Source organism: Callorhinus ursinus, unplaced genomic scaffold, assembly GCF_003265705.2.
Source record: "Callorhinus ursinus isolate GAN/ISIS: 27379988/994484 unplaced genomic scaffold, GSC_fseal_2.0 scaffold9, whole genome shotgun sequence".
Classification (NCBI taxonomy): domain Eukaryota; kingdom Metazoa; phylum Chordata; class Mammalia; order Carnivora; family Otariidae; genus Callorhinus; species Callorhinus ursinus.
Window position 1 is genome coordinate 5,944,923 of NW_027397071.1, and position 24,851 is coordinate 5,969,773.

At 36.2% G+C, this 24,851-nt stretch overlaps 2 protein-coding genes and 1 long non-coding RNA gene across 5 annotated transcripts in view; 2 read left to right on the forward strand and 1 right to left on the reverse strand.

Moving 5' to 3' along the window:
• BCL2L15 (BCL2 like 15) overlaps nt 1-6,668 on the forward strand; it is a 54,938-nt gene extending 48,270 nt beyond the window's left edge. Inside the window, exon 5 of the transcript XR_012379312.1 lies at nt 6,636-6,668. The gene's annotated coding sequence lies outside the window, so the exon portion shown is untranslated. The remainder of the gene's footprint in view (nt 1-6,635) is intronic.
• The window catches only part of PTPN22 (protein tyrosine phosphatase non-receptor type 22), a 59,724-nt gene extending 35,230 nt beyond the window's left edge, over nt 1-24,494 (forward strand). Inside the window, exons 12-21 of one of the 2 annotated variants that reach the window (XM_025872458.2) lie at nt 2,770-2,846; nt 2,985-3,799; nt 5,636-5,719; nt 5,875-6,005; nt 8,509-8,536; nt 11,895-11,978; nt 12,227-12,339; nt 13,758-13,788; nt 18,562-18,636; nt 23,401-24,494. In XM_025872458.2, coding sequence (XP_025728243.1) covers nt 2,770-2,846; nt 2,985-3,799; nt 5,636-5,719; nt 5,875-6,005; nt 8,509-8,536; nt 11,895-11,978; nt 12,227-12,339; nt 13,758-13,788; nt 18,562-18,636; nt 23,401-23,465 — 1,503 coding nt within the window. In that variant the 3' untranslated portion in view covers nt 23,466-24,494. The remainder of the gene's footprint in view (nt 1-2,769; nt 2,847-2,984; nt 3,800-5,635; nt 5,720-5,874; nt 6,006-8,508; nt 8,537-11,894; nt 11,979-12,226; nt 12,340-13,757; nt 13,789-18,561; nt 18,637-23,400) is intronic. The other variant, XM_025872459.2, reaches the window with a different exon arrangement.
• The window catches only part of LOC112824532 (uncharacterized), a 53,039-nt gene that overhangs the window by 26,645 nt on the left and 1,543 nt on the right, over nt 1-24,851 (reverse strand). For both annotated transcript variants that reach the window (XR_003208464.2, XR_012379313.1), the window contains exon 2: nt 9,666-9,716. This is a non-coding gene — a long non-coding RNA (uncharacterized lncRNA). The remainder of the gene's footprint in view (nt 1-9,665; nt 9,717-24,851) is intronic.

Here is a 24,851-nt window from a genome sequence, read left to right on the forward strand (position 1 = left end):
TTTTTTTTTTTTAAAGATTTTATTTATTTAATTGACAGAGAGAGAGAGAGAGAGACAGAGAGAGAGGGAACACAAGGGGGGGGAGTGCGAGAGGGAGAAGCAGGCTTCCCACCGAGCAGGGAGCCCGATGCGGGGCTCGATCCCAGGATCCTGGGATCATGACCTGAGCCAAAGGCAGTCGCTTAACCAACTGAGCCACCCAGGCGCCCCAAGATCTTTCTTTTTAAGAGTAGGCATCTATAGCTATAAATTCCCTCTGAATATCACTTTCACTATATCTCAGACATTTTGGTATGCTGTGTTTTTGTTCATTTTTAAATATTTTCTAATTTCTGTTGTGATTTCTTCTTTGACCCATCAGTTGTTTACACACATCTGTGAATTTTCTAGTTTTCTTTTTATCATTAATTTTTAGTTTCAATCCATTATAATTGGAAAAGATACTTTGAATGACTTCAGTCTTTTAAAATTTATTAAGACTTGTTTTGTAAAGAAGATGTGGTCCATATATACAATGGAATATTACTCAGCCATCAGAAAGGATGAATACCCAACCTTCACATCAACATGGATGGGACTGGAGGATATTATGCTAAGTGAAATAAGTCAAGCAGAGAAAGTCAATTATCATATGGTTTCACTTATTTGTGGAACATAAATAATAGCATGGAGGACATTAGGAGAAGGAAGGGAAAAATGAAGGGGTGGAAATCAGAGGGGGAGACGAACCATGAGAGACTATGGACTCTGAGAAACAAACTGAGGATTTTAGACGGGATGGGGGTAGGGGGATGGGTTAGCCCGGTGATGGGTATTAAGGAGGGCATGTATTGCATGGAGCACTGGGTGTTACATGCAAACAATGAATCGTGGATCACTACATCAAAAACTAATGATGTACTGCATGGTGACTAACATAACATAATAAAATAAAATTTAAAAAGAAGACTTGTTTTGTGGCCTACCATATGGTCTATCCTGTACAATATTCCATATAAGTTTGAGAAGAATGTGTATGTTTTAACATGGAGTGTTCTATATGTGCTGTTAGATTTAATTGGTTTATGGCGTTGTTCATGTCTGTCCTCTATTTCCTTATTGATCTTCTGTCTGATCTATTCGTTACTGAAAGTGGGGTATTAATATCTCTTATCAGTTTACCAGACCTGCTGTAACAAATATCACAAACTAAGGAGGACTTAAAACAAATTTATCTTCAGGGCCTCTGAATGGCTCAGTTGGTTAAGCATCTGCCTTTGGCTCAGGTCATGATCCCAGGGTCCTGGGATGGAGCCCTGCATCAGGTTCCCTGCTCAGTGGGGAGCCTGCTTCTCCCTCTCCCGCTCCCCCTGCTTGTGCACTTGTATGCTCTCTGTCAAAAAAAAAAAAAAAAAAAAATCTTAAGCTTTAGATGCAACACACTTCATAAAACTGGTACTTCTTTAAAAAAAAAAATAATTTATTTTCCCATAGTTCTGGAGGTAGGAAGTCCAAAATCAAGGTGTCAGCACGGCCATGCTTTCTCTCATAGCTCTAGCAAGAGTCTTCCCTGTCTGTCAGTTTCTGGTGTTTGCCAGCAATCTTTGGCATTCATTGGCTTGCGGATACATTGCTCCAGTCTCTGTCCCCATCATCACATGGCATTCTCCCTGTATGTCTCTGAGTCTCTGTTTTATCTTTTTATAAGGACACAAGTTATTGTGATAGGGTCCACCTCAATCCAGTATGACCTCATCTTGACTAATAACATCTGCAAAGACTCTATTTCCATATAAGGTCACATTCACAGATATCAGGGGTTAGATTTCAACATATCTTTTTGAGAGTCATAATTAAACCCATAATAGGTAGAATCTTACAATGGCTGATGACATTTAAAAAATATTTTTAAACATTTCTAAAATCAGGGTATATTTTACAAATTGGTGGCATCTAAGATTCTATGTAACATATTCGATAAGGTGATAATTGCTATGAAGAGAAAAAGAGAGTGACTGACAAGTATGTGGGAGTATGATTTTAGGTTGAGTGGTCAGAGAAGGTTTTCTTATGCAGGTGACATTTAAGTATAGCATAATTACTTAGAAAGAGCCAGTTATGGAAAATCTGGAGCAAGAGTATTTTAATCAGAGGGAATAGTAAGTGTGAAAGGCTGGAATTGGAAACAAGTTTGGTATGCTTAAGGAAAGGCAAGAAAACCAGTATAGCTAGAGCATGGTAAGGAAGAAAGAGGGAGAACAAGGTAAGTATGAGGACCTAATAAGCACTTACTAATTTAAGAGTTGAGATGATGTAATTTCTGAAGGTAGATTGTTCATAAAAATAAAGGTACCCCTAAAGACATGTTAAAACTCCCACATTTGATACTATAAGCAAACACTTTCTAGCTTCTATAACACTATTAATCCTTTATTTGGATCCCTTTGATTTTTTAAAAAATTTTTATTGTTATGTTAATTACCATACATTACATCATTAGTTTTGGATGTAGTGTTCCATGATTCATTGTTTGTGTATAACACCCAGTGCTCCATTCAATATATGCCCTCTTTAATACCCATCACCGGGCTAACCTGTCCCCCCACCCCCTTTGATCTTGATATGTGAACAAGTTCTTGTTGGGCTCAATATTTTGGAAACTCATCTCTTTCATGAATGATTTAAAATCTTTAGGTTTTCTGAAAAATAATCTCTCAACTTCATGAATGTTAAAATATCTCATTGCCATTTCTTCACTGAAAACCAGTGTCTTCCTTATTTCTTTTGAAGATTCAAGCACAATATTCAGTTCTTGAGCAAAATCCCACTCTAGAAAGAGAGTCTGATTCTCCTAATTTACCAAAAAGGTGAGTACAATTTTACACACCCCAATGTTGTCTAGTTATGTCAGAGTGGGGGGCAAATCTCATGCTTCTAACTCATTGTGATGCTAAGAAGAGACCTCTTTGGGGTGTGGTGTCATCATTACTTTCTTTTTGTTTCAGTGGCATAAGAGAAGCAAATATGATGAAGCAACAGAGCAAACCAAGGCTAAGGGTGAAAAGTGCAGAAGCTTCTTCCTTTGACCTCAGGACTTCTTTAATAAGTGAAAAGAAAGGGTTGGTTTTGCACCCTACTGAACAGAGCAGTGCTTTTGACTTTTTGGAGCTAAATTGTAGTTGTAACAAAAATGCTGACACAACCACGAATGGGGAGAAAAAGGTGTTTGCAATAGCTGGGGAGCCTCTTCAGAAGCATCAGAGTTTAGACTGGAGCGCCATTTTGTTTGGAGCGTGTCCAAATTCTAAATCTGCTGATGTAGCAGGAAGGTATTTTAATTCAAAGGAGCCAATAATGCGGACCAAATCAACTCCATTTGAGCTGATACAACAGAGAGACACCAAAGAGCTGGACATCAAGGAAAATGTTTCTTGTTTGGAACCTCAGCCCCACAACTCTTGTCTTAAGCAGGCTCAAAGAGCGAGGCATGTTTCTTCAGCAGAACTCAATGATTCACTGCCATCTGGCTCTCGGCCCCAAATGTGCAATGCCTCTGATGCAAAGAGGCAGGACTCTCATGCTCTTAATGTATATTCTTACATGTCTTTAGAAGATCCTTATTTCTTATCATTGTCTCCAAGTAGTGCTGGTTCTAAGATGTCTCTTGATTTACCTGAGAAGCCAGATGGAAACATTTTACCTTGTTCCCCATTGCCAGCATCTTCTACAACCCTCTTTTCTTGTTACAATTCACATGATTCTTTAGCATTGAGTGCTCTAACTGATTACCCCCAACAGAACCCAGAGACAGCGGTAGTAGGTAAGTTATTTTTAGAAGTTTATATGGCATTTTGGATTTCACTGTGTTTCTATAGATTTGGTTTCTTCTTATGCTCCCCCTAGTCTTTCTCTGCTTCTTTCTCCTTCTTCCTTCTCCTCCTCAAAGAAATAAATTCCAGAAGGGTTTTCCTGATGTGATAAGTTAAAAAATAGCAATGACAAACATGTAATCGTTGATGAAACAGGCAGTGATGGAGGCAGTCAGAGCTGGTGCAGAATCTTTGCCAACAAGAGTGCCTCTAAAGAAGGCAGCCCCCATTCCTCGGGATGTATATCAGACAGAGGTCCGCAATTTACCCTTGCTATGCAGAAGCAACTTCCAAAGGAACAGCAGGAAGGATTTGATCCACAGCACCACGTGGTCATTCGGGGCTTTTATTGCTCAACCATATGGCTCCACTGAGTTGAATAGATCACTAAGCACTGAATTCTCTTCCCGCAGGAGTTGGAAGGGGAGGACCTGATTTCTTCCCATCTTTGTGTAATAATGTAGTAGATGAGAATGTGTATTTAGTATTCTGTGTGGGACTTTCATCTTATAGTCACCTTTACGTTCATACTTTTTCACCTTTATAATCCTGGATTTTTGCATATTATGCATATTGTTTTTGTTTTATTGAGAGTGGTTTGAAAGTAGAAGTAAATATCCTGCTAGAGATGGTTACAATAGCTTGATATGAAAGAAGGTGAAGAAAAGAGCGAGTTTAACTCTCTCCAGATATATTATCAGAAATTTACAAATAACATTTTACCTGAATAGGAAGTAGAGAAAGTTGTTTTTTTTTCTATAACATTATTTATTGTACAACGTTTCTTAGTAGAGAGATGTGTGGATGTGTAGTTTGTTACAAAAATATTTTATCTGGACCTAGTTCCTTCTTTATTTTATATTCTTTGATCTTGTTTTATAATTTAAAGGATTTTTTTTTTAAGATATCCACAATACCTTAAACTTCTCTGAGCATCAGCATTTAAAAAAAAAAAAAAAAAACAACCGGTGAATCCCAGCTTTAGGTATTGTAGCATCGTTGACATGTGTGCCACCTGGTGGCAGTTTCTTATAATAGCATTTGAATTTTTCTATAAAAATTCTGACTTTCTGTAGAAAAATAGAAAACCTTGATATACGATTGTTTTGTAAAAAGGAAAAAGTCCACATTCTTCAGTGTAGAATGAAGAAGAGATAATAAAATCTTTATACTTCTACCTACTCTGTAACTGAATCCTTGGCGTATTTCAAAGTGCTTTATCATGCTTTATTGTATATTCTATATAAAACAAAAGGGTTATATAGAAAACAATTCAAAATCTCCCAAATTAATATAATGTTTTATATTCTGTTAACTGGTACTCAGTGACTCGATCAAAATACTTTGGAGCCTTTAAAAGAAATAATAAATTTTGAAGAAGCAGGAAAGCCTCCTGGGTTTGCAACTTAAAATGGGAGAATTTATTTTGCTTTTTCCTTGAGCAAACACATACCAGCTTAAGTATTGTAATGATGCTTGATGGACTTTACATCAAGATTAGAATATAAGAATTTCCTTTGGTGGAACGCCTGGGTGGTGCAATGGGTTAAGCATCCTGCCCTTGGTTTTGGCTTAGATTGTGATCTCAGGGTCTTGAGATTGAGCCCCATGTACAACTTCATGCTCAGCATGGGGTCTGCTTGAGATTCTCTCTCCCTCCCACTCATGCTTGCTCTCTCTCTCTCTCTCTCTCCCTCAAATAAATAATCTTTTTTTTTTTTAAAAAAGAATTTCCTTTGGATTTTTCTAATGAAGAATTATGGTTATATTTCTGGCATTTTGGATAGCAACTTCTCCAAGGATAGATGATGAAGTCCCCCCTCCACTTCCTGAACGGACACCTGAATCTTTTATTGTGCTGGAGGAAGATGGTGAGTACAGTTCAGTAAGTGTAAAATAAAGTGGATTAACTAGAATACTTCTCAGGTCCTGTCAATGTTTTGTGTGCTATTGCTGAGTAACATCTGCATTGTTCTAACAGAATTACAACACTCCTAAGAATTGGACCATATTTACTTTCTTTCAGGAGAATGCCCACTGAATGTTCCCAATTCCTTATCTTCAGCTGTGGAGGCAGAAGTTGGAGCATCACTAGAATGGAGTGGAACATCTGAGTCAAGGACATCTGATGACACTGTGAGACTTAGACCAACTAAGGTCCATAACTGTTTTTTTTTTCTACTCATCTGGATTCAACAGACCATAATCCTACTCCTTGTATTTTTAACATCTATCACTCAATAAATACTAAGCAGGTACTCCTTATAAAACAATGTGTCAGAGGATGTGGGGAGAAGACAATGGATAAAACACAATTCTTGCCCTTAAGAAACTTTCACGTTGGAAGTGACTAAGGAAGGCTTGGTGAAAGAGGAAATATTTGAACTGGTTCCTGAAGGACAGTTAAGGCAAAAATAAATGTTTCATAAGTAGGTAGCCTGTTCATAGTAGTCATTTGGTAGGCTGTATCATGTTCGCTGCGATACATATATTGTAGAGAATGATTTTTTGAATGACAAATATCTGTATTATTTAATATAACCTTTTCGGAATAACGCTCCCCACTTCTGGAAGTAAAATCTATACTTCAATAATCTGTTATACATTGGTATATATTCTATGAACCAACAACCTTAAAATTTCAGAGATCAGAAAAGTAATTAACCAAACAAACATTTTAAAGTGCCTACAATTGCTATGCTGGTAGGCAAATTTCTCTTTCTTTTAAATTACACTTTTAAGGGCGCCTGGGTGGCTCAGTTGGTTAAGCAACTGCCTTCGGCTCAGGTCATGATCCTGGAGTCCCGGGATCGAGTCCCGCATCAGGTTCCCTGCTCAGCAGGGAGTCTGCTTCTCCCTCTGACCCTCGCCCCTCTCATGCTCTCACTATCTCATTCTCTCTCTCTCAAATAAATAAAATCTTTAAAAAAATTACACTTTTAATATGTTAGTAGTTATTATTATTGTTAATAATATGCCCACATGTAATGGTCTTTATCTTAACAACTGCTAGAGCTAAGAACAATCACTCCTTTTCCAATGTCATGAAGAAATTTCAATTTCAACAGTTTACCTCCAATTAAATTTTCTGGGAAATGTTCTGAGTAGGAAGGAAATAAATAAAAAAAGGATTAGTTTAGGACCAATTGCCATGACATATAAAAATCACCATAAGGGGGGTGCCTGGGTGGCTCAGTTGGTTAAGTGACTGCCTTCGGCTCAGGTCATGATCCCAGGGTCCTGGGATCGAGCCCCTCATCGGGCTCCCTGCATGGCAGGAAGCCTGCTTCTTCCTCTCCCACTCCCCCTGCTTGTGTTCCCTCTCTCGCTGTCTCTCTCTCTCTCTCTGTCAATTAAATAAATAAATAAAATCTTTTAAAAAAAATCACCATAAGGTTATGGCAGAAGATATTTGCAAATGATGTATTTGATCAGGGGTTAATATCCAAAATATTTAAAGAACTTATACAACTCAACACCAAAAAAAACCTAAGTAATCTCTAATTTTAAAAATGGACAGAAAACATGAATAGACATTTTTTCCAAAGAAGAAATACAGATGGCCAACAGACATGAAAAGATGCCCATCACTAATCATCAGGGAAATGCAAATCAAAATCACAATGAGATATCACCTCACACCAGTCAGAATGGTTAAAATCAAAAACAAAAAGCAAGTGTTGGTGAGGATGTGGGAAAAAGGGAACCCTTGTGAACTGGTGGGGATGCAAACTGGTGCAGCCACTATGGAAGACAGTATGGAAGTTCCTCAAAAAGCTAAAAATAGAGTTGCCATATGATCTAGTAATTCTACTACTGGGTATTTACCAAACAAAACAAAAACACTAATTTGAAAAGATAGTGCCTGCTATATGCACCCCTATGTTTACTGCAGCATTCTTTATAATAGCTAAGCTATGGGAGCAACCCAAGTGCCCATCCACAGATAATGGATAAAGAAGAAGATATGACATACATATGTATACACACATATACTATACACATACATATCATGGGATATTACTCAGCCATAAAAAAGAATGAGATCTTGCCATTTGTGACAAATGGATGGACCTAGAGGGTATTATGCTAAGTGAGATAAGTCAGACAGAGAAAGACAAATACCATATGATTCACTTACATGTGGAATTTAAGGAACAAAACAAATGAGCAAAGAAAAAAGAGACAGACAAAAAAATAGACTCATAGTTATAGAGAACAAAGTGAGGGTTTGCAGAGGGGAAGTGGGGGGGGCATGGGTCAAATAGGGGAACAGGATTAAGAGTACACTTATTGCGAACAGCACTGAGTCATATAGAGAATTGTTGAATCGTTTCGTTTTACACCTGAAACTAATATAACACTGTATGTTAATTATACTTGAAGTTTAAAAAATAATTTAAAAATATTAAAAATTCATAAGCTTTCTTTATAAAAAAAGGAAAAAATAAGTTTACAAAAGGAGAGTAAAGCACTGTAAGAGTTAAGGATGCCTTTTCACAATTTAGTGTGCTTACAAATTAGGAAAAATAAGGTCAACATTTCATAACTATCTCTATAACTATATGAAATATGCTTTCAAAAATGCCTTTTATTGCTTTGAGTTTGTAAATTTGTGTACGTTTTCTTTTTTCACTTTTCTCTTCTTTCTTTCTTGCAGAGTGTAAAACTCCGGAGTCCCAAATCAGGTAAAAAATTTCCCCTGGCTTTAGATGACTTTTAGCCCTAAGAATTTATACTATAAGAATGATTCGTTAAGTTTAGAGTAATTCACCTCAGAAGATGGCATGGTTCCCATAATAGCTCCCACTATTTATTGGTTTATTTCTGATTTTCCCAGGCTAGGGGTTTTGCTTTGTCAAGGGCAAGGAAAACACAGGAGTTTAGAATTCTGCTCCTTGATACATAATCCTTAAAACAAACAAACAAACAAACAACAAAGAAACCCTATTTCAAGTAGAAATCTCTTAACACTTTGCAGCATTTCTATTTTATAGGTTTTACCATTGTTAGCAGTGTCATTCTTTTACTTGCTGTTGCTTCTCCAGTATTTTCTTGAGCTTTGCTTTTTTTTTTAAGATTTTATTTATTTATTTGAGAGAGAGAGAGTGAGCTAGAGAGAGAGAGAAGGAGCAGGGGGAGGGGCAGAGGGAGAAGCAGACTCCCTGCTGAGCTGGGAGCCCAACACAGGGCTCCATCCTGGGACTCCTGGGACCCTGGGATCCTGACCTGAGCTGAAGGCAGATGCTTAACTGACTAGCCACCCAGGTGCCCTGAGTTTTGCTTGTTTTATACATCAAATAACAACATCCACAGTTAACATTTATTGGGCACATATAGGTACTTTACATACATTATAACAGGTGGTAGTTGCCCTTAACATAATTATTCATATGAACATGTTATTCAAATTACATAGGTAGTTTCACATAGAGGTTAATGAGCTTTGGAGTCAGATAGGCTTTAATCTAAATCTTTAGCCTACAGTAGTTATCAAAATGCATAACCTTGGTTAAATTATATACTTTCTCTATTGATTTCCCTCATTTATAATATGAGGATAATAGAACTCGTTTCTTAGAGGGTTTTTGTAAGGGTTAAGTGAGACAATGCTTATAAACCTTTTAACACAGTGGTTGTCAAATAATAAGCCTTCATTAAATGTTACCTATTACAATTTTTATTAGATAATTATTAAATGAGCCATTCCTAAGCAAGTTCTATATGCCTTATACAGTGTTAGAATAGTCAGGATATATAGGAAAAGGTACTGTTTAATGTTTATATTCAAATTGGGTAGGCAAAATTAATACTTACTTGGAACCATTAACTGATAATCTGTGTGGACTGATTATAATCACCAGGAGTCTGGAAAAAAAGGAGGTATTACTGGAGTGGTTGGGAAATGCTTCACTGTGTAGAAGAAATAAATTTAAGAATATGGGTAGACAGAGGAAAAAGGAGGGAATTCCAGGAGCTGGGATCAGGGTAACATTGACTTAAAAGGTAGAAATAAGCATGATGAGTATAAAGAAATGGTGAGTAGGTTAATTTAATTGCAATAGAGGATCTATTTTGGGAACTATGAAAAATAAATTTGGATAAAATGTGGAAAGATTCTGAAGGATTTTAAAGTTAGGCAGATAAAATATCCAGGTCAAGGAAATCTATATATAGAGAAAGCAGATTCATGGTTGCCAATCCGATCTAGAGGAAATGGGAAGTGACTGCTAAATGGGTATGGAGTTTCTTTTTAGGGTGATGAAAATGTTTTTGAAATAGTGGTGATGGTTGCACAACACTGTAAATGTGCTGTCATTAATAGCAACTTTTATTATGTGTATTCTATCATACACACACACAGCTAGGCGGAAGAATTTAGACTTAATGTAATAAGGAATAAGCATTTTAGGTTCTTCATCAGGGGAGCAACAAGATGAAAGTGGTATTTTACATGAGAGACTATGGACTCTGAGAAACAAACTGAGGGTTCTAGAGGGGAGGGGGGTAGGAGGATGGGTTAGCCTGGTGATGGGTATTAAAGAGGGCACGTTCTGCATGGAGCACTGGGTGTTATATGCAAACAATGAATCATGGAACACAACATCAAAAACTAATGATGTAATGTACGGGGATTAACATAACATAATAAAAAAATAAAAAATAAAAAATAAGATGAAAGTGGTATTTTAGGAAGATATTTGGCAGGATATCATTAACTGCAAGTTAGCTTTAGTTCTCAGTGTATTTTCTAACAGCAAACTGGAAGATGATAAGCAACTTCAGAGTAGTTATCAAATATTTATTAAGTGCCTGCTATATACCAGGTATTATATAAGGTGCTGGAAATAAGGGTTGTACTTTACTTTTGCATATCACCCAGATAAGAAAGAAACAAGAGAACTTGCTTTAGAGACAAATTCTAAGGCCTAAAGAACCCAAAGACCAAAGATAGGTGGAACTCTAGCACTGAGCCACATTTTCAGTTTCAAAGGACAATATAGTATGTAATTATACTCAGTACTGTATAATGAGATTATCATACACCCTTTGTATCTTTAGGACTTTATTGTGGGAAAATAGCTCTATTATGTAAAATTCTTTATATAATGGAAAATTCCAAACACATTTTAAGCCTACCATAATAACATTATCACACCAGTGAAATTAACAATAATGCCTTAATATGATCTAATATCCAGAATTTTTTCAATTTTCTCAAATTGCCTCAAAAATGTCTTTTTACAGTTGGGTTTTTTTTTTTTTTTAAAAATTTTACTTTTCTGCTGAGCTTTTTTTTTTTTTTTTTTTTTAAGATTTTTATTTATTTATTTATTTAATTGCCAGAGAGAGAGACACACAGCGAGAGAGGGAACACAAGCAGGGGGAGTGGGAGAGGGAGAAGCAGGCTTCCTGCCGAGCGGGGAACCCGATGTGGGGCTAGATCCCAGGACCCTGGGATCATGACCCGAGCCGAAGGCAGTCACCCAACCAACTGAGCCCAACCCAGGCGCCCCTACAGTTGGTTTATATGCATCTGGAATCAAAGTCTACACACTGCATTTGGTTTATATATTTGTTAAGTCTTTTAAAATCTGTAACAGTTTTCCCTTCTTTTTATATTTCCTCATGCCATTTATTTGTAGAGGAGCATGGGTCATTTGTCCTAAAGACTGAATATTCTGGATTTTTGTTATTTATATTCTCATGGTTTTATTTATTAACATGTTACACTATCCCCAGGATTCTATGTAAAATGGCGGTTAGAACCAGAAACTTGATTAATTTCAAGTTCAATTTCTTTGGAAAATTACTTTCCTAAGGGAGCACAAGTTTTGATGCATCATAGACTGATTGGCTAAAAAGCTAGAACAACAAAAAATTCTTGAGGCTGCAGTTATTGTTCAGATTACTTTTTATTTGCTTGTTGTAGATTAATATTGAAAAGTTGGAAAAGTTATGCAACACCAAAAAGGGGTTTTGACTTCTAACTTTTAATTGATGGATTTTTGTTTTGTTTTCTTTTGTTGTCTGCTCTTATCACAGATCTACATCAAGATCGTTCTTCTCCCCCCCCACCTCCACTCCCAGAAAGAACACTGGAGTCCTTCATTCTTGCTGATGAAGATTGTAAGTGACCAGTACATTCCTCTCAAAAAAGCTATAAAAATGAGACTTCTAAAAGATTAACAAAAAAGTAGGACCTAAATGGTAAAGGTATAAAGAATGATTAAATGAGATAAAAATAATACATTAAAAAAACCCATAGTGTATTGTAAAAATAATACATAAAAAAGCCAAGCTAAGAATTACTGAATATATAACTATATATATCCCAAAGGCTTAACAAGCTATGCAACAAAACATTTTTTTTAAAGGTGTGCAGGCTCAGCCTATAGAGACTTATTCTACTAGTTGTCCTAATACGGAAAATTCAACATCTTCAAAACAGACATTGAAGACTCCTGGAAAAGGTTTCACAAGGACTAAGGTAAAAAAGATGGGAGTTTTAACAAACATGCCAGAGTCTTCATTTTTGAAGGTGTTCACACCCTCCATCTCTCCCCTGCTGCCAGAATCAAGATGGAAATTAGATTATAAGAATAGCTGATTGGAGGGCGCCTGGGTGGCTCAGTTGAGCGACTGCCTTCGGCTTGGGTCATGGTCCTGGAGTCCCGGGATCGAGTCCCACATCGGGCTCCCAGCTCAGCGGGGAGTCTGCTTCTCCCTCTGACCCTCTTCCCTCTCGTGCTTTCTATCTCTCATTCTCTCTCTCTCAAATAAATAAATAAAATCTTAAAAAAAAAGAATAGCTGATTGGAAACAAGACTGTTCATCATTAGGGTAACTGATTAAATAAGTCATAAATCATAGTATACGCATGTAATGAAATACTAGATAGGTAAAAAAGGAATGAGGACTCTCTCAGTGTATTTATTTATAATTTATTAACTTTTCCTTAAAAGGTAGAAAATATGATCAATATTTGTATTATATGTTATAAGTGACTCTGGAAGGATACATAAGAAATGAACAGTAATGGTTATCTGTGGAGGGAGGGTCAGAAACTGGGTAGATGGAGAACAAAGATGGGAGCATTTTGACTACAATATTTTGAATTATAAATTAATGATTTATTTTTTAAAATTTAAATAAAAATTCCCCCAAAAAAGAATTTATTATCTATTATATAGAAAAATACACTTCTGTTAGGTGTTAGGAAAGTAGAAATGTCCTAAAGGATCTCTACCTGTCCTTGAAAAGAGGACAGTTAATCCATTGGGATAGAAAGCCTGTATGAGAAACAACATGAAGATATCAAAAAGAACAAATTAAAAAATTTTATTTGTTCTTTTTGATTAAAAAAATACATGCAGTGGTATGTGAAGAAGGGAAGGAATATGGGTCGGTTCCTGGAAGAGATAAGTGAGGGACTTCACCATAAAGGAGGCAGAGTGGGTTTGCTGAATGGACGGAGAAGGAAGTAGCATGGTAACAGTATGGAGTGGACCTTAGTAAATTTAGTTCAGAGTATGATTGGCAGAAGTTCTTGGCTAGAGTGGGAATGGCCGCATATTACAGCTATCTTTGGAGCCATTGTGGTTTCCAGAACGGTCCTAATAAAGAAGAAAAGTAGGAACTCCTTTTTTCTCTGATATTTTGATAGCACTACTTTTAAATACATAGAGTGATTCTTATGTGGATGGGAAAAAAATAGCAATATAAAATCAAGTGGAGACTTTGCACTGGATTCAAATAGCAAGATGGAAAAACAATTTTGTGCATTTGATGGCTATTTTTAAGCAAATTAATCCTTTCGACTGAAGTCTATATTTCTACTTGATTAAACTATTTTGGATTTCATAGGAAAACAAGAAAAAACTAACATTTTCCTTTTCATTTTTGTAGAGCTTGAAAATTTTGAGAAACATGAAAAAGAGTAAGTTTCTTTTTACTTGTTTTTTAGAATACACATACACTTTCACAATTATGTAATTTTTCCTTCTATAACCCCTCTGTGAAAACATTAACAATATTATTCTTATACAGAGCCTTGCTAGGGCCCTTTGTATCAGAACGATCACTCCCAGGCCTTGTAGCATGTGAGGCTCCACAGTGCTAATATTGGAAGGGAATAAGGGGAGGGGGAGTTTCTGTATAACAGATGGGAATAATAATACGATGTTTGGCACTTTCTACCCATTCTAAGATGCTGTCATACAAGTGTGTTATTTAAAATTCCTAGCAATCTAACCTCAGATGTATTTTCTTTGAAAATAGTCACAGCAAAGCATATTGTGAAACAAATGTGTTGATTTAATGAAAGAAGCAAAGTATTGACACGTTTCCATTTTTGCCAAGTATTATTAGCAATAAGTCTGTTGCTTATTATTTTTGCTATATTGTAATGAAAACAAAACCGAAAGACTCCTGAAACTGTGGGAAAATGATTATCTGAGAAATCCTTATTTAAGACTACAAAGTATATTAAAAAATAGTGATATACTTCTTATGAATTAGATCCACTTGGTTAATCATCAAGGACCAAACAGCTATTTGGAATTGTACTGGTGTTTTAGGGAAGGACAGAGTGCTGAGAAAACATAATTTATGGTATTGTCTATATTAGAAGGTTTATAGCTGAATCTTACCTATTTCAACTAAGTTTTCTCTTCACTTCCCTGTCAATAAACTTGTGCTAGCCTGTTTTCATTGAGAGTAAACCTGATCTTAGAAGTGAAAGGATTTCTCACCTATGACGGCTAAAGTATGATTGGAAAATATACTCCTTCCTCTAATGTGAGTCAAAAGAGAATTTAAACATTTTAGAGAAAACTGTAGTATAAAACAGGGGAAATAAAAGAGCCCAAAACAAAGAAGTGACTGACTTGAATAACTAGCCAGGTTGATTTGAACAGCTTAGCTTTCTCTTTAAAAACAAAACAAAACAAAAAAACCCTTTTTTTGTATAGCCCCAACCCTATCTTGGGGATATCAAGGAGACAGAAACTTCAGGTAAATTTAGGTTGGCATAGATTCAATATGTGGTGGGACTCTCAGAGATTCTGAGTCTTATTTCTAAATAAGACCTCCCAGATCATTCTCTAGATCTAAGCTAATTTCAATTTCTCAGTTGCCTTCATCTTCTGGTCTTTTGTCCTTAAATGAAGAACAATATCTGGCCCTCAAAATATGCTGAAGCTTTAGATTTATCTGCCTGTACTTGGGTATGTGTCCTCTTACCCTTCCAAATGGTTCATGACTTCTGAAGTCCAGATGTTCTCCCTTTTACCTGGATCTCTAACTGGTCTGTAGTTAAAGCTGGTCCTACTTTTAATAAAATGAGGATTCTTCATCTGGTGTTTTAAGCAGGCATTTAAGCATAGTGTTATGCAGTCATTGAATATTCATTGAGTGCCTACTATGTGCCAGGCATTCTGCAAGGCACTGGGTATATGATGGCAAACACAACAGGTATTGGGCTATGCCATCGTGGAACTTAAGTCTACTGAGGGATTCGGATATTAAACAATTCAGATACGTACATAATAACACATGGTGATAAATGCTGTGCAGGAAACCAAGAGGGTAACTTTGAGAGAGAATAACAAAGCGGATTTATTTTAGAAAGAGTGGTCCAGGGAGGACCTTTCTAAGTGATGATTAAACCTGAGACATGCAGGAGTAGCCAGCCAGGAGACGAGCGGGGAGAGGAGCCCTCCAGATAGAGGGAACAGCATATGCAACAGCACAGAGGTGTGAGTTTGGTGTGTTGTAGGACCTGAGAGGAAGCCATCATAGCTTCATGGTATTAAGAGGACAGAGCAATAAAGAGTGGCTGACAAGATGGTGGAGGTGGGGGAGAAGGTAGTTAAATCTTTACGGGGCATGTTAAGTAGTTTAGAGTTTATTCTAAGTGCAATGGGAAGTCAGTCATTGAAGAGCTTTGGGCAGAGATGTTACATGTCTGTTTTTTAAAAAGACCCCTCTGGCTGCTGTGTGGAGAGTGAATTATAGGGTGACAAGAATTAAAGCTATTGACCATGATGCCTGATGCCTACTTTTGGTGGGAAACGTTAATTACTCAGGTATCCTTCAGTTGCAAGTGATAGAAAATCCAGCTTAAGCTAGTTTAAGCAGAAAAGGGGAATTCATTGGCCTGTAACCAAGAGTTCAAATGATATAATCAGGACCTAATCTCATTTCATATCTCCAGCTTTGTTTTACTCTGTGCTTGCTCATTCATGGGGAGGCTTTTACCATATGGTTTCAGGCTTGTGATGGAAAAAAATGAGCTCCTTCCTGGTTGCTCAAGCAACAGTCTGATGACTAGGGCTGATTGGGCCTGTCTTGGTTTGGTTCATTTGCTCATCCTTGAACCAGTTATTGCCAGTATATTCATATGATTAAGCAGAGCAGTGTCATACTGTCATACTGTTAACTATTATTAAAATATTTAACAGTTGTTACACATGGACACTGACCACTAAGAAATGAGGTCAGACCTAAACAACTGGTATGACCATGGCAATGTACCAACTGAAAATTAGCCCCAGTCATAGGTCAGTTCCTTGATCTAAGGGTAGAATCAACTTCACCAGAAGTATGGGAGCTGAAAATTGGGGAGGGGTGGTTTCCTAAAAGGAAAACTCAAGTTCTGTTATCAGAAGGAGGAATTAATGCTGGGCAGGCAGCATAAAAATATCTATGACATAATACAGTTCTACTGGAGCTGCCATAGGAAAAAAACCAAGATATTTCATTAAGTGAGAAAAGTAAATTATAGGATAATCAGTCTTGTTTATGTAATAACTTAACAAAACCAGGTACTTACAAGTATATTAAGTTCAACCATACGGCACTGCCATTTTGGGGAAAAAAAAAAAAAGCAAACCAAACTGTGATAAGCCAATATGCAAAATAGCAGTTCCCTTTGATCTATATTTGCAGAATCTTTGTCCCGTGATAAAAAAACAAAACAAAACAAAACAAATCCAACATTCCCTTTGGGCACAATGTTTTCTTTCTGAAGGATGTATACAACTGTCAGCTCATATGCAGTTTAATGATGATGGATATGTCCTGAACTTTCTCACCTTCACTCACTTCTTATTCATGTCTGTATCCTAAGTGCCTAGCTCAATGCTTGGCACATAATAGGCATTCAATAAATATGTATTGTAATTCAATCTGATTGAAATTCACTATGTACTCTAGTGATTCATACTCAAGTACCTCCATGAAGAGGGAGGGTTTTTTTGAATCCTAACATTAGGCCATTATTTACAAACATAGATGCAGGCCTCATGCTGTACACTCAAAATGTTGAATACCTAAAAAAGGTGAATATTTAATAATTTCTCCCTAATCATATGCTGTTTTTACACAAAATCTTATAGAAGGTTTATACAAACCTGAAATTATCTTCTTTCACTGCTAGGTAGTGCACATGCAAAATGTGGATGATGTTTTCACTGGATTGTTTTTAAAATTGGGCAGAAACTGTTACATGAATATATTAAAGTGCTGGGAAGAGAAACATATATTTTTTTTTAAGTTTTTATTTTTTTATTTGCGAGAGAGTGAGAGAGAGAGAGCCCAAGAGGGGGGAGGGTCAGAGGGAGAAGCAGACTCTCTGCTGAGCAGGGAGCCCGATGTGGGACTCGATCCCGGGACTCCAGGATCATGACCAGAGCCGAAGGCAGTCGCTTAACTGACTGAGCCACCCAGGCACCCGAGAAACATATTTTTAAACCTACCTGTAAGTAGTTAAAATAGCAAAACAAAGCAATATAATAATGCTTTTGGGAGATTCTGGACCTAACTAGAATCGTCTATAATGCGGAAAAGATAGGCTGGAAAGTGAAGAAAGATATTCAGGAGTAAAGGATACTTGTAAGAAAAACCATTGATGTGCCATGGATGAACTCATATGGAAAACAAATTAATTAAAAACATGTTAAGAGGGATACCTGGGTGGCTCAGTAGGTTAAGCATCTGTCTTTAGCCCAGGTCATGGGTCCTGGGATCGAGTCCCACATTGGGCTCCTTCCTCAGCAGGGAGGCTGTTTCTCCCTCTGCCTGTCGTGCTCTCTCACTCTCTCTCTCTGACAAATAAATAAATAAATAAATAATCTTAAAAAAAAAAACGTGTTAAGAGTGATCAGAGTGCAGGGGTGCCTGGGTGGTTGAGCTGGTTAGGCATCTGCCTCTTGATTTCGGCTCAGGTCATGATCTCAGGGCTGAGAGATCCAGGATGGAGCTTGCTTAGGATTTTCTCTCTCCCTCTGCCCCTCCCCCTCCCCCAGTCCCCTGTGTGGGTGCGTTCTTTCTCAAAAAAAAAAAAAAGTGATCGGAGTGCAAAGTAAAATGAAATAAAAAAACCACAATATGAATCCCCCAAGAAGCTGATTCACAATGTAATGGATGTTATTTCTGAATACCCTGGTGATTCTCTTTAGTGTTGGGCTTTACTGGACAATGTTTCCAAAGGAAAAAAAAAAACCCTTTAAAAAAATACCCACACAAAAATGAGAAGATTATATGTTAACCCATTTATAAGCATCTATATTTTGTTATATTTTATAATAATATGTTTATTTGGGAGTATTACTTTGGAGGAAATACTTAATTTCAAAATTATGTGGTCTGATAAACAGTAATCAGAGTCTGTCTTCATTTTTTCCCTTACATTTTTTTCTTTTGATTCTAGGTATCTGTAATTCTTCACCAAACAAGCCTGCAGACGCCGTTCAGTCAAATTGCTCCAGCTCCTTTCTGAATTTTGGTATGTGTGTTATTTTCCAACAGAGTTTTAAAAAAATGTTTATCTTATAGTATGATACAACTTTAAGTATGATTCAAAGTTGATGTATAGGTCGTTATATTTATATTCTTTCCATGCAACTTATCTTTTCTTTTTTTTTTTAAAGATTTTATTTATTTATTTGACAGAGAGAGACACAACGAGAGAGGGAACACAAGCAGGGGGGAGTGGGAGAGGGAGAAGCAGGCTTCCTGCTGAGCAGGGAGCCCGATGTGGGACTCAATCCCAGGACCCTGGACCATGGCCCGAGCCGAAGGAACACACTTAATGACTGAGCCACCCAGGCGCCCGATTTATCTTTTCATTTTTGACCGTAGCTACCTCTGAACATCTTACCTAGGACTGAAATGCCTGGCATAGCAGAAAATGAAGCTAGGCAACCAAATGACTCTGTTGGCATGTATTAAATGAATGTGACTAGCCAAAGCCAAATGAAATTCTGAGATGCTATGATACTCCAGTTCATAGCTAATCAAAGCTATAAAAAATACACAAGTATGATAATAAGAACCACAGTTGCTATCTAATCTTATATTGCTCATTCTACATAGGAGCTGAAGCACAATTCTGACAGTTTAAAGGAATTGTTTGCCCCACTGCCCCAACTATAAACTTAAAATAATTTCATATTAAGCATCCTATTATTCTATATGACATAAATTCATGATACTCTTTAAGATAGTATCACATATACTACAAATTTCTGTAAGAAGCATAGTAATTAATATAGGCTATTATTACTAAAAATTATAATTACCTAAAAAGCTGAACCCCTGAAATGGTCTGGGAGCCCCCTAGGATTCCCTAGGACAAGACCTTGAGAACTGCTGCTCTGTGGTATTGTCCTTGTCTGTATGGTTAGAACTGGGTTGCTGCCACATCCAGATTGCAGGTGGCAAGAAGATGAGAGGAAAATGTGTAAGAGGTGTGGCCTCCTCTTCTGGTCTTAAGATACTGACTGTCCTGGAAGTGGCAACATCATGTCAGCTCACATTCCCTTGAAGGGAATTTGGACATGTGCTGCATCTAAATTGCAAGAGTGACTGGGAAATGTAATAATGCTGGGGAGGCAGTTGCTGAGATACAATTCTATTCCTGAAGAAGGAAGGAAAGATTTTGGTGGAAAGGTAGCAATCTCTGCCACACCTGGATTATGGTCTCTATTCATTCCACTTTGGCCAAATATTTAACTAGAATCTCTAGATATGTTTCTTGGGCTGTAAAATTCTATTTGGATTACATTAACTCTAAGGTTTAAAATGTTAGGAAAAAAGAAGTTATTATTCTTATGAAATCATTTAGTTAAAAAATTCATATAGATTATTATATAACCTATGAAAAAAGCACCAAACTTTGCCTGAACACAAATGTTCCCTTGCTTCCTTTTCTCTTAATCCGTGAGGCCACTTGAGTAATTCATGACCCATCTAACTTTACAACAGTCTGTGATCTAATATGAAGATAAAATATTAGAGAGCTTCCTCCATATTATTTCTTCTCAGATATGCTTAGATTTGAATATTTACTTACTTAAAAAGCACAACTCTTTCATTGGCTCTTTTTTAGAAAGGAAGCGATATAAATTGCAGTTCTATTTTACTTAAAAAAGGTACCTAAATGTGAATTTAAAATTAAATTAAAATTAAAAAATTTTGTGGTTTATAAACATTTTTATTTTTCCTGAATTGTCCTATATGCAGAAAAAGGTAGTTCACTATTGTTCTAAACTATCAGAATTGATGAGTGAAAAAAACTGAATGTAGGTATTCCTTAAATTTCAGATACTTAGTGCTTGTATATTATATTCCTATTTCTGTTCTCAGTCCACTTGGGATATAGTCAAAATATCCAGACTGAATAGATGAGTTTGTGACTATGTGTATGAAACTATTTAACCTGAAATATTTTTCCTTCTTTTTTCTTTTTTATCACTCAAAGGAGTAAAATGTACATGAACTGTGTGCTTCTCCCCCCCCAATTTTTTTTTATCATCACTATCATTAAATTTTTTTTCTGGTATTTAAGTTTTTATTTAAATTCCAGTTAATTAACATACAATGTAATATTAATTTCAGGTGTAGAATTTAGTGGTTCTATTATTAAATTTAATATTAGTAGGGTTCTTGTTTTTATATTCTTTTCTTCCCCTCTTCCATACTCTCCTTTTCTTCTAGTTCTGGTATAGTGTTTTTGTGGTTCTGATTGAAGAAACACTTAAGTAGTTACGATGTGCCAGGCTTTGTGCTGGATGCTTTAACAAGTATCTCATCTGGTCTTTTCATCAGTTCTGTTCAAAACTTTCATTGTTCAATTTGAGTGCCTAAAGTTGCTGTGCCAGAGTAACTTGAAAATATGCCATCATCATGGGGCGCCTGGGTGGCTCAGTTGGTTAAGTGACTGCCTTCGGCTCAGGTCATGATCTCAGGGTCCTGGGATCGAGCCCCGCCTTGGGCTCCCTGCTCGGCGGGAAGCCTGCTTCTCCCTTTCCCACTCCCCCTGCCTTTGTTCCCACTCCCCCTGCCTTTGTTCCCTCTCTCGCTGTCTCTCTCTCTGTCAAATAAATAAATAAAATCTTAAAAAGAAAGAAAATATGCCATCATCAAAGAAAAGTCCTATGTTGAAGTGATAGAGACAATGTTATCAACCTACAAATCTTTTTGAAAGGACCCAGAAATTGTTTTCATTGGTTGTGCAAAATTTCCTTGTTTTCCTCCTTTTGTGGTGAGAGGGGGGGCAGAGGGGAGTGTTTGAAGGAGACAGATAAGTAAAAGTGATTAACTACTTAGTTTTTCAGGATTGTTTATTAGTTTATTTTTCTAAGCTTTTGAAACAGAATGTCTTAGTAAATCGAGTGCTTTCTGGGCTGAAGTAGAAATATAACTGAGTTTAATACAATAATTTTGTAAAGCAATAGTGCTTATTTTTCTGAAATTGAAATTTCCTAGGTTTTTTTTTTTTTATAAGTGTGTGGTGGGTGAGAAGATGCAGACATAGGATATTACTTTAAAAACCAAACAATTCAGGATGCCTGGGTGGCTCAGTCTGGTTAAGCATCTGCTTCGGCTTAGGTCATGATCTCAGGCTCCTGGAATGGAGCCCCACATCGGGCTCCTTGCTCAGCAGGGAGCCTGCTTTTTCCCTCTGCGTGCCGCTTCCTATGCTGTGCTCTCCCGCGAGCGCTCTCTCTCTCTCTGACAAATAAATAAATTAAAAAAAATAATAAAAATAAAAACCAAACAGTTCAATTAAGAAATGGGCAAAGGACTTGAATAGACATTTTTCTGAAAAAGACATATGCATGGCCAACAGGTATGTGAAAAGATGCTTGATATCACTAATCAGGGAAATGCAAATCAAAACCACAGTGAGATATCACCTCACACCTGTCAGAATAGCCATTATCAAAAAGACAACAGACAAGTATTAGCTAGACTGTGGAGAAAGGAGAACCCTTGTATAATGCTGGTGTGCATGTAAATTGGTATAGCCATTATGGAAAACAGTATGGAAGTTCCTCAAAACACAAAAAAATAGAACTATCACATGATCCAGCAGTCCTACTTCTGGTATGTATCCAAAGGAAATGAAATCATTACCTCAGAAGAGATATCTGCACCCCATGTTCATTGAACTATTATTTACATTAGACAAGACATGGAAACAACTTAAGTCTCCACCTGACAGATGAATGGATAAAGAAAATATGTATATATACATTTTATATACATATACACATATATATGAATATTATTCAGCCATAAAAAAGAAGGAAATCCTGTTGTTTGAGACAACATGGATGAAACTTGTGGCCATTATACTGAGATAAGTAAGCTAGAGAAAGACAAATACTGTATGTGTTCAGTTATATGCGGAATCTAAAAAAGCCAAACTCATGGAAATATAGAGTAGAATGGTGGTTGCCAGTGGCTGGGGAGATGGAGAGATGTTTGTCAAAGGGTACAAACTTCCAGCTGTAATATGAGTAAGTTCTGGGGGCCTAATGTACAGCATGATAATTATAAGAGTACTGTATTATATACTTGAAAGTTTAAATCATAAATGTAATCACCACGAAGAAATGGTTATCTTATGAGGGGATGGAGGTGTTATTTAGCCTTAATGTGGTAATCATTTCACAATATATACGTGTATCAAATCATCATGTTGTATACCTTAAACTTACATATGTTATAGGTCAATAATATGTCAATAAAACTGGGAAAAAAAGTATATTACAGTTGACCTTTGAGCAATGTGGAGGATAGGGATGCCACCCTGCTCCCCGTGTAGTCAACAATCTACAAAACTTAAAATCTCCCAGAACTTAACTCTTAATAGCATACTGTTGACCGGAAGTCTTACCCATAGCATAAACAGTTGATTAACACATATTTTGTTTGCCATCCGTATACATAATCTAAAGAAAATGCTGTTCAAGGGTCAACTGTATATGCTGAATTACCAAAGGTTGTAAACAGGGTTCTTCATCTAATTATTACCATTATTAAATTTGTAAGTGTTCTACAAAATTAAAATGTTATTAGTATTCTGTCATCACTTAAGCATTAACTTAAGTACTATGCCTTTACAATCTATTATTAAAATAAAGATGTTGCTAACTTTTTGAAAAAAAGTCCATGTACTTGCATATGTTATAATACACTCCAAAATCTATTCATTTCTATACTAAAAAAACTTTTCATACAATTTTATTTTTGTTCCCAGGTTTTGCAAATCGTTTTTCAAAACCCAAGGGACCAAGGAAACCACCACCAACTTGGAATATTTAACACAACTTTGGAATATAGGCTGCAAGTGCATCTGCAAATAAGAAAACTAGAATACTATTAGCTAAAATAAGGTTTCCATATTCATAATTTCAACAATGAAGATACTGTAATGTGTTAACAGCAATATTAGAAAAGAATATTCAAATAAGTGCCAGAAATTTTACATTTTCATCTCATTTATATTGGGCTGGAAACTGGAAATAAGTTTGTCACTTGAGCTTTGTAGAGAACAGTGTATGAGAAACAGTTTTAGAATGGACTTATTTTTCATTTTGGAAGTTATTTTTATTCTACTTTTCTACATAAATATAAACTTCAAAATATTTTTAAGAATTGGATCTCAAATGAATGTTTACATTGCCAGAATTTACTGTAGAAAGTGTTTCACAAAATCTGACACGTACTTGTGACAATGACTATTCCCTGGGAATTATTTTTGCCTAAATGGAATATACCTTGCACATCTTCCCAAAGGTGGAAAAACTAGAGTAGTAAGAAAAGGAGAAGTTATATTTAAGAGAATAAAATATATAAATAAGGAGAATCATTTCTCTATTTGGATATATCCACTAACAAGATGTTCAACTACATTTCTGATAAGTTTGGACCCAAGGTATTCAGTTACCAAGTCAGGAAGAATAATCAGCAAAATAGCTATCTTTTGGTAGCATTTTTCATTTCAAAAGTCCTACATTAATATGTGCAACTTATATCCAACCAATCAGAGGTTTAAAAAATTTCCTATATGAATATGGATCTGCCTTATTTTTAGAAAATCTGAGTTTTCAAATCTGATTTTATGTAACATATTAGTGGGTAATTCCTGTTACAGCGGATTCCCGAGTTCTAAGGATTTAAGTTTTTTTTTAAAACTTAGGAAAGTTTATTTTTAACTTTTAGAAACATGAAATACTTAAACAGCATTTGTTTCATTACGAAGCCTAATGATAGGGCAAATTGGATGACATCTTAACCTGTTTATTGTAGTACAATGTACACAATGGGTGCCGAATAAACTGTTTTTAAAAACTAACTTTACTGTAGTGTTCATTTAGCTGAATACTTCAGGCATTAGTGGTATTTCTGAGTACTTCACTGTAACCAATTATTCCCAAAGATCTTTATCAAGGGCCAAATATATGAACACAATCTTAGGTAAAATCTAAGATCTTGCCGATGGAATTGTGAATGAATTTCCAGGCAGCAACCTTGGTGAACAGTGACGATTTTTGTAATGTTCTGTGGTAGACACGCTTCTCAAATTTATGCAACCTTATACTTGCGACTTGAAAAAAAAATCTCATTTAAAAAAGTTTAAAAACATGGTTTTCCGTCTAGAAATTTTTCGTCACTGTGGGGTTGGATTCAAAATAAACGGCCCTCTAC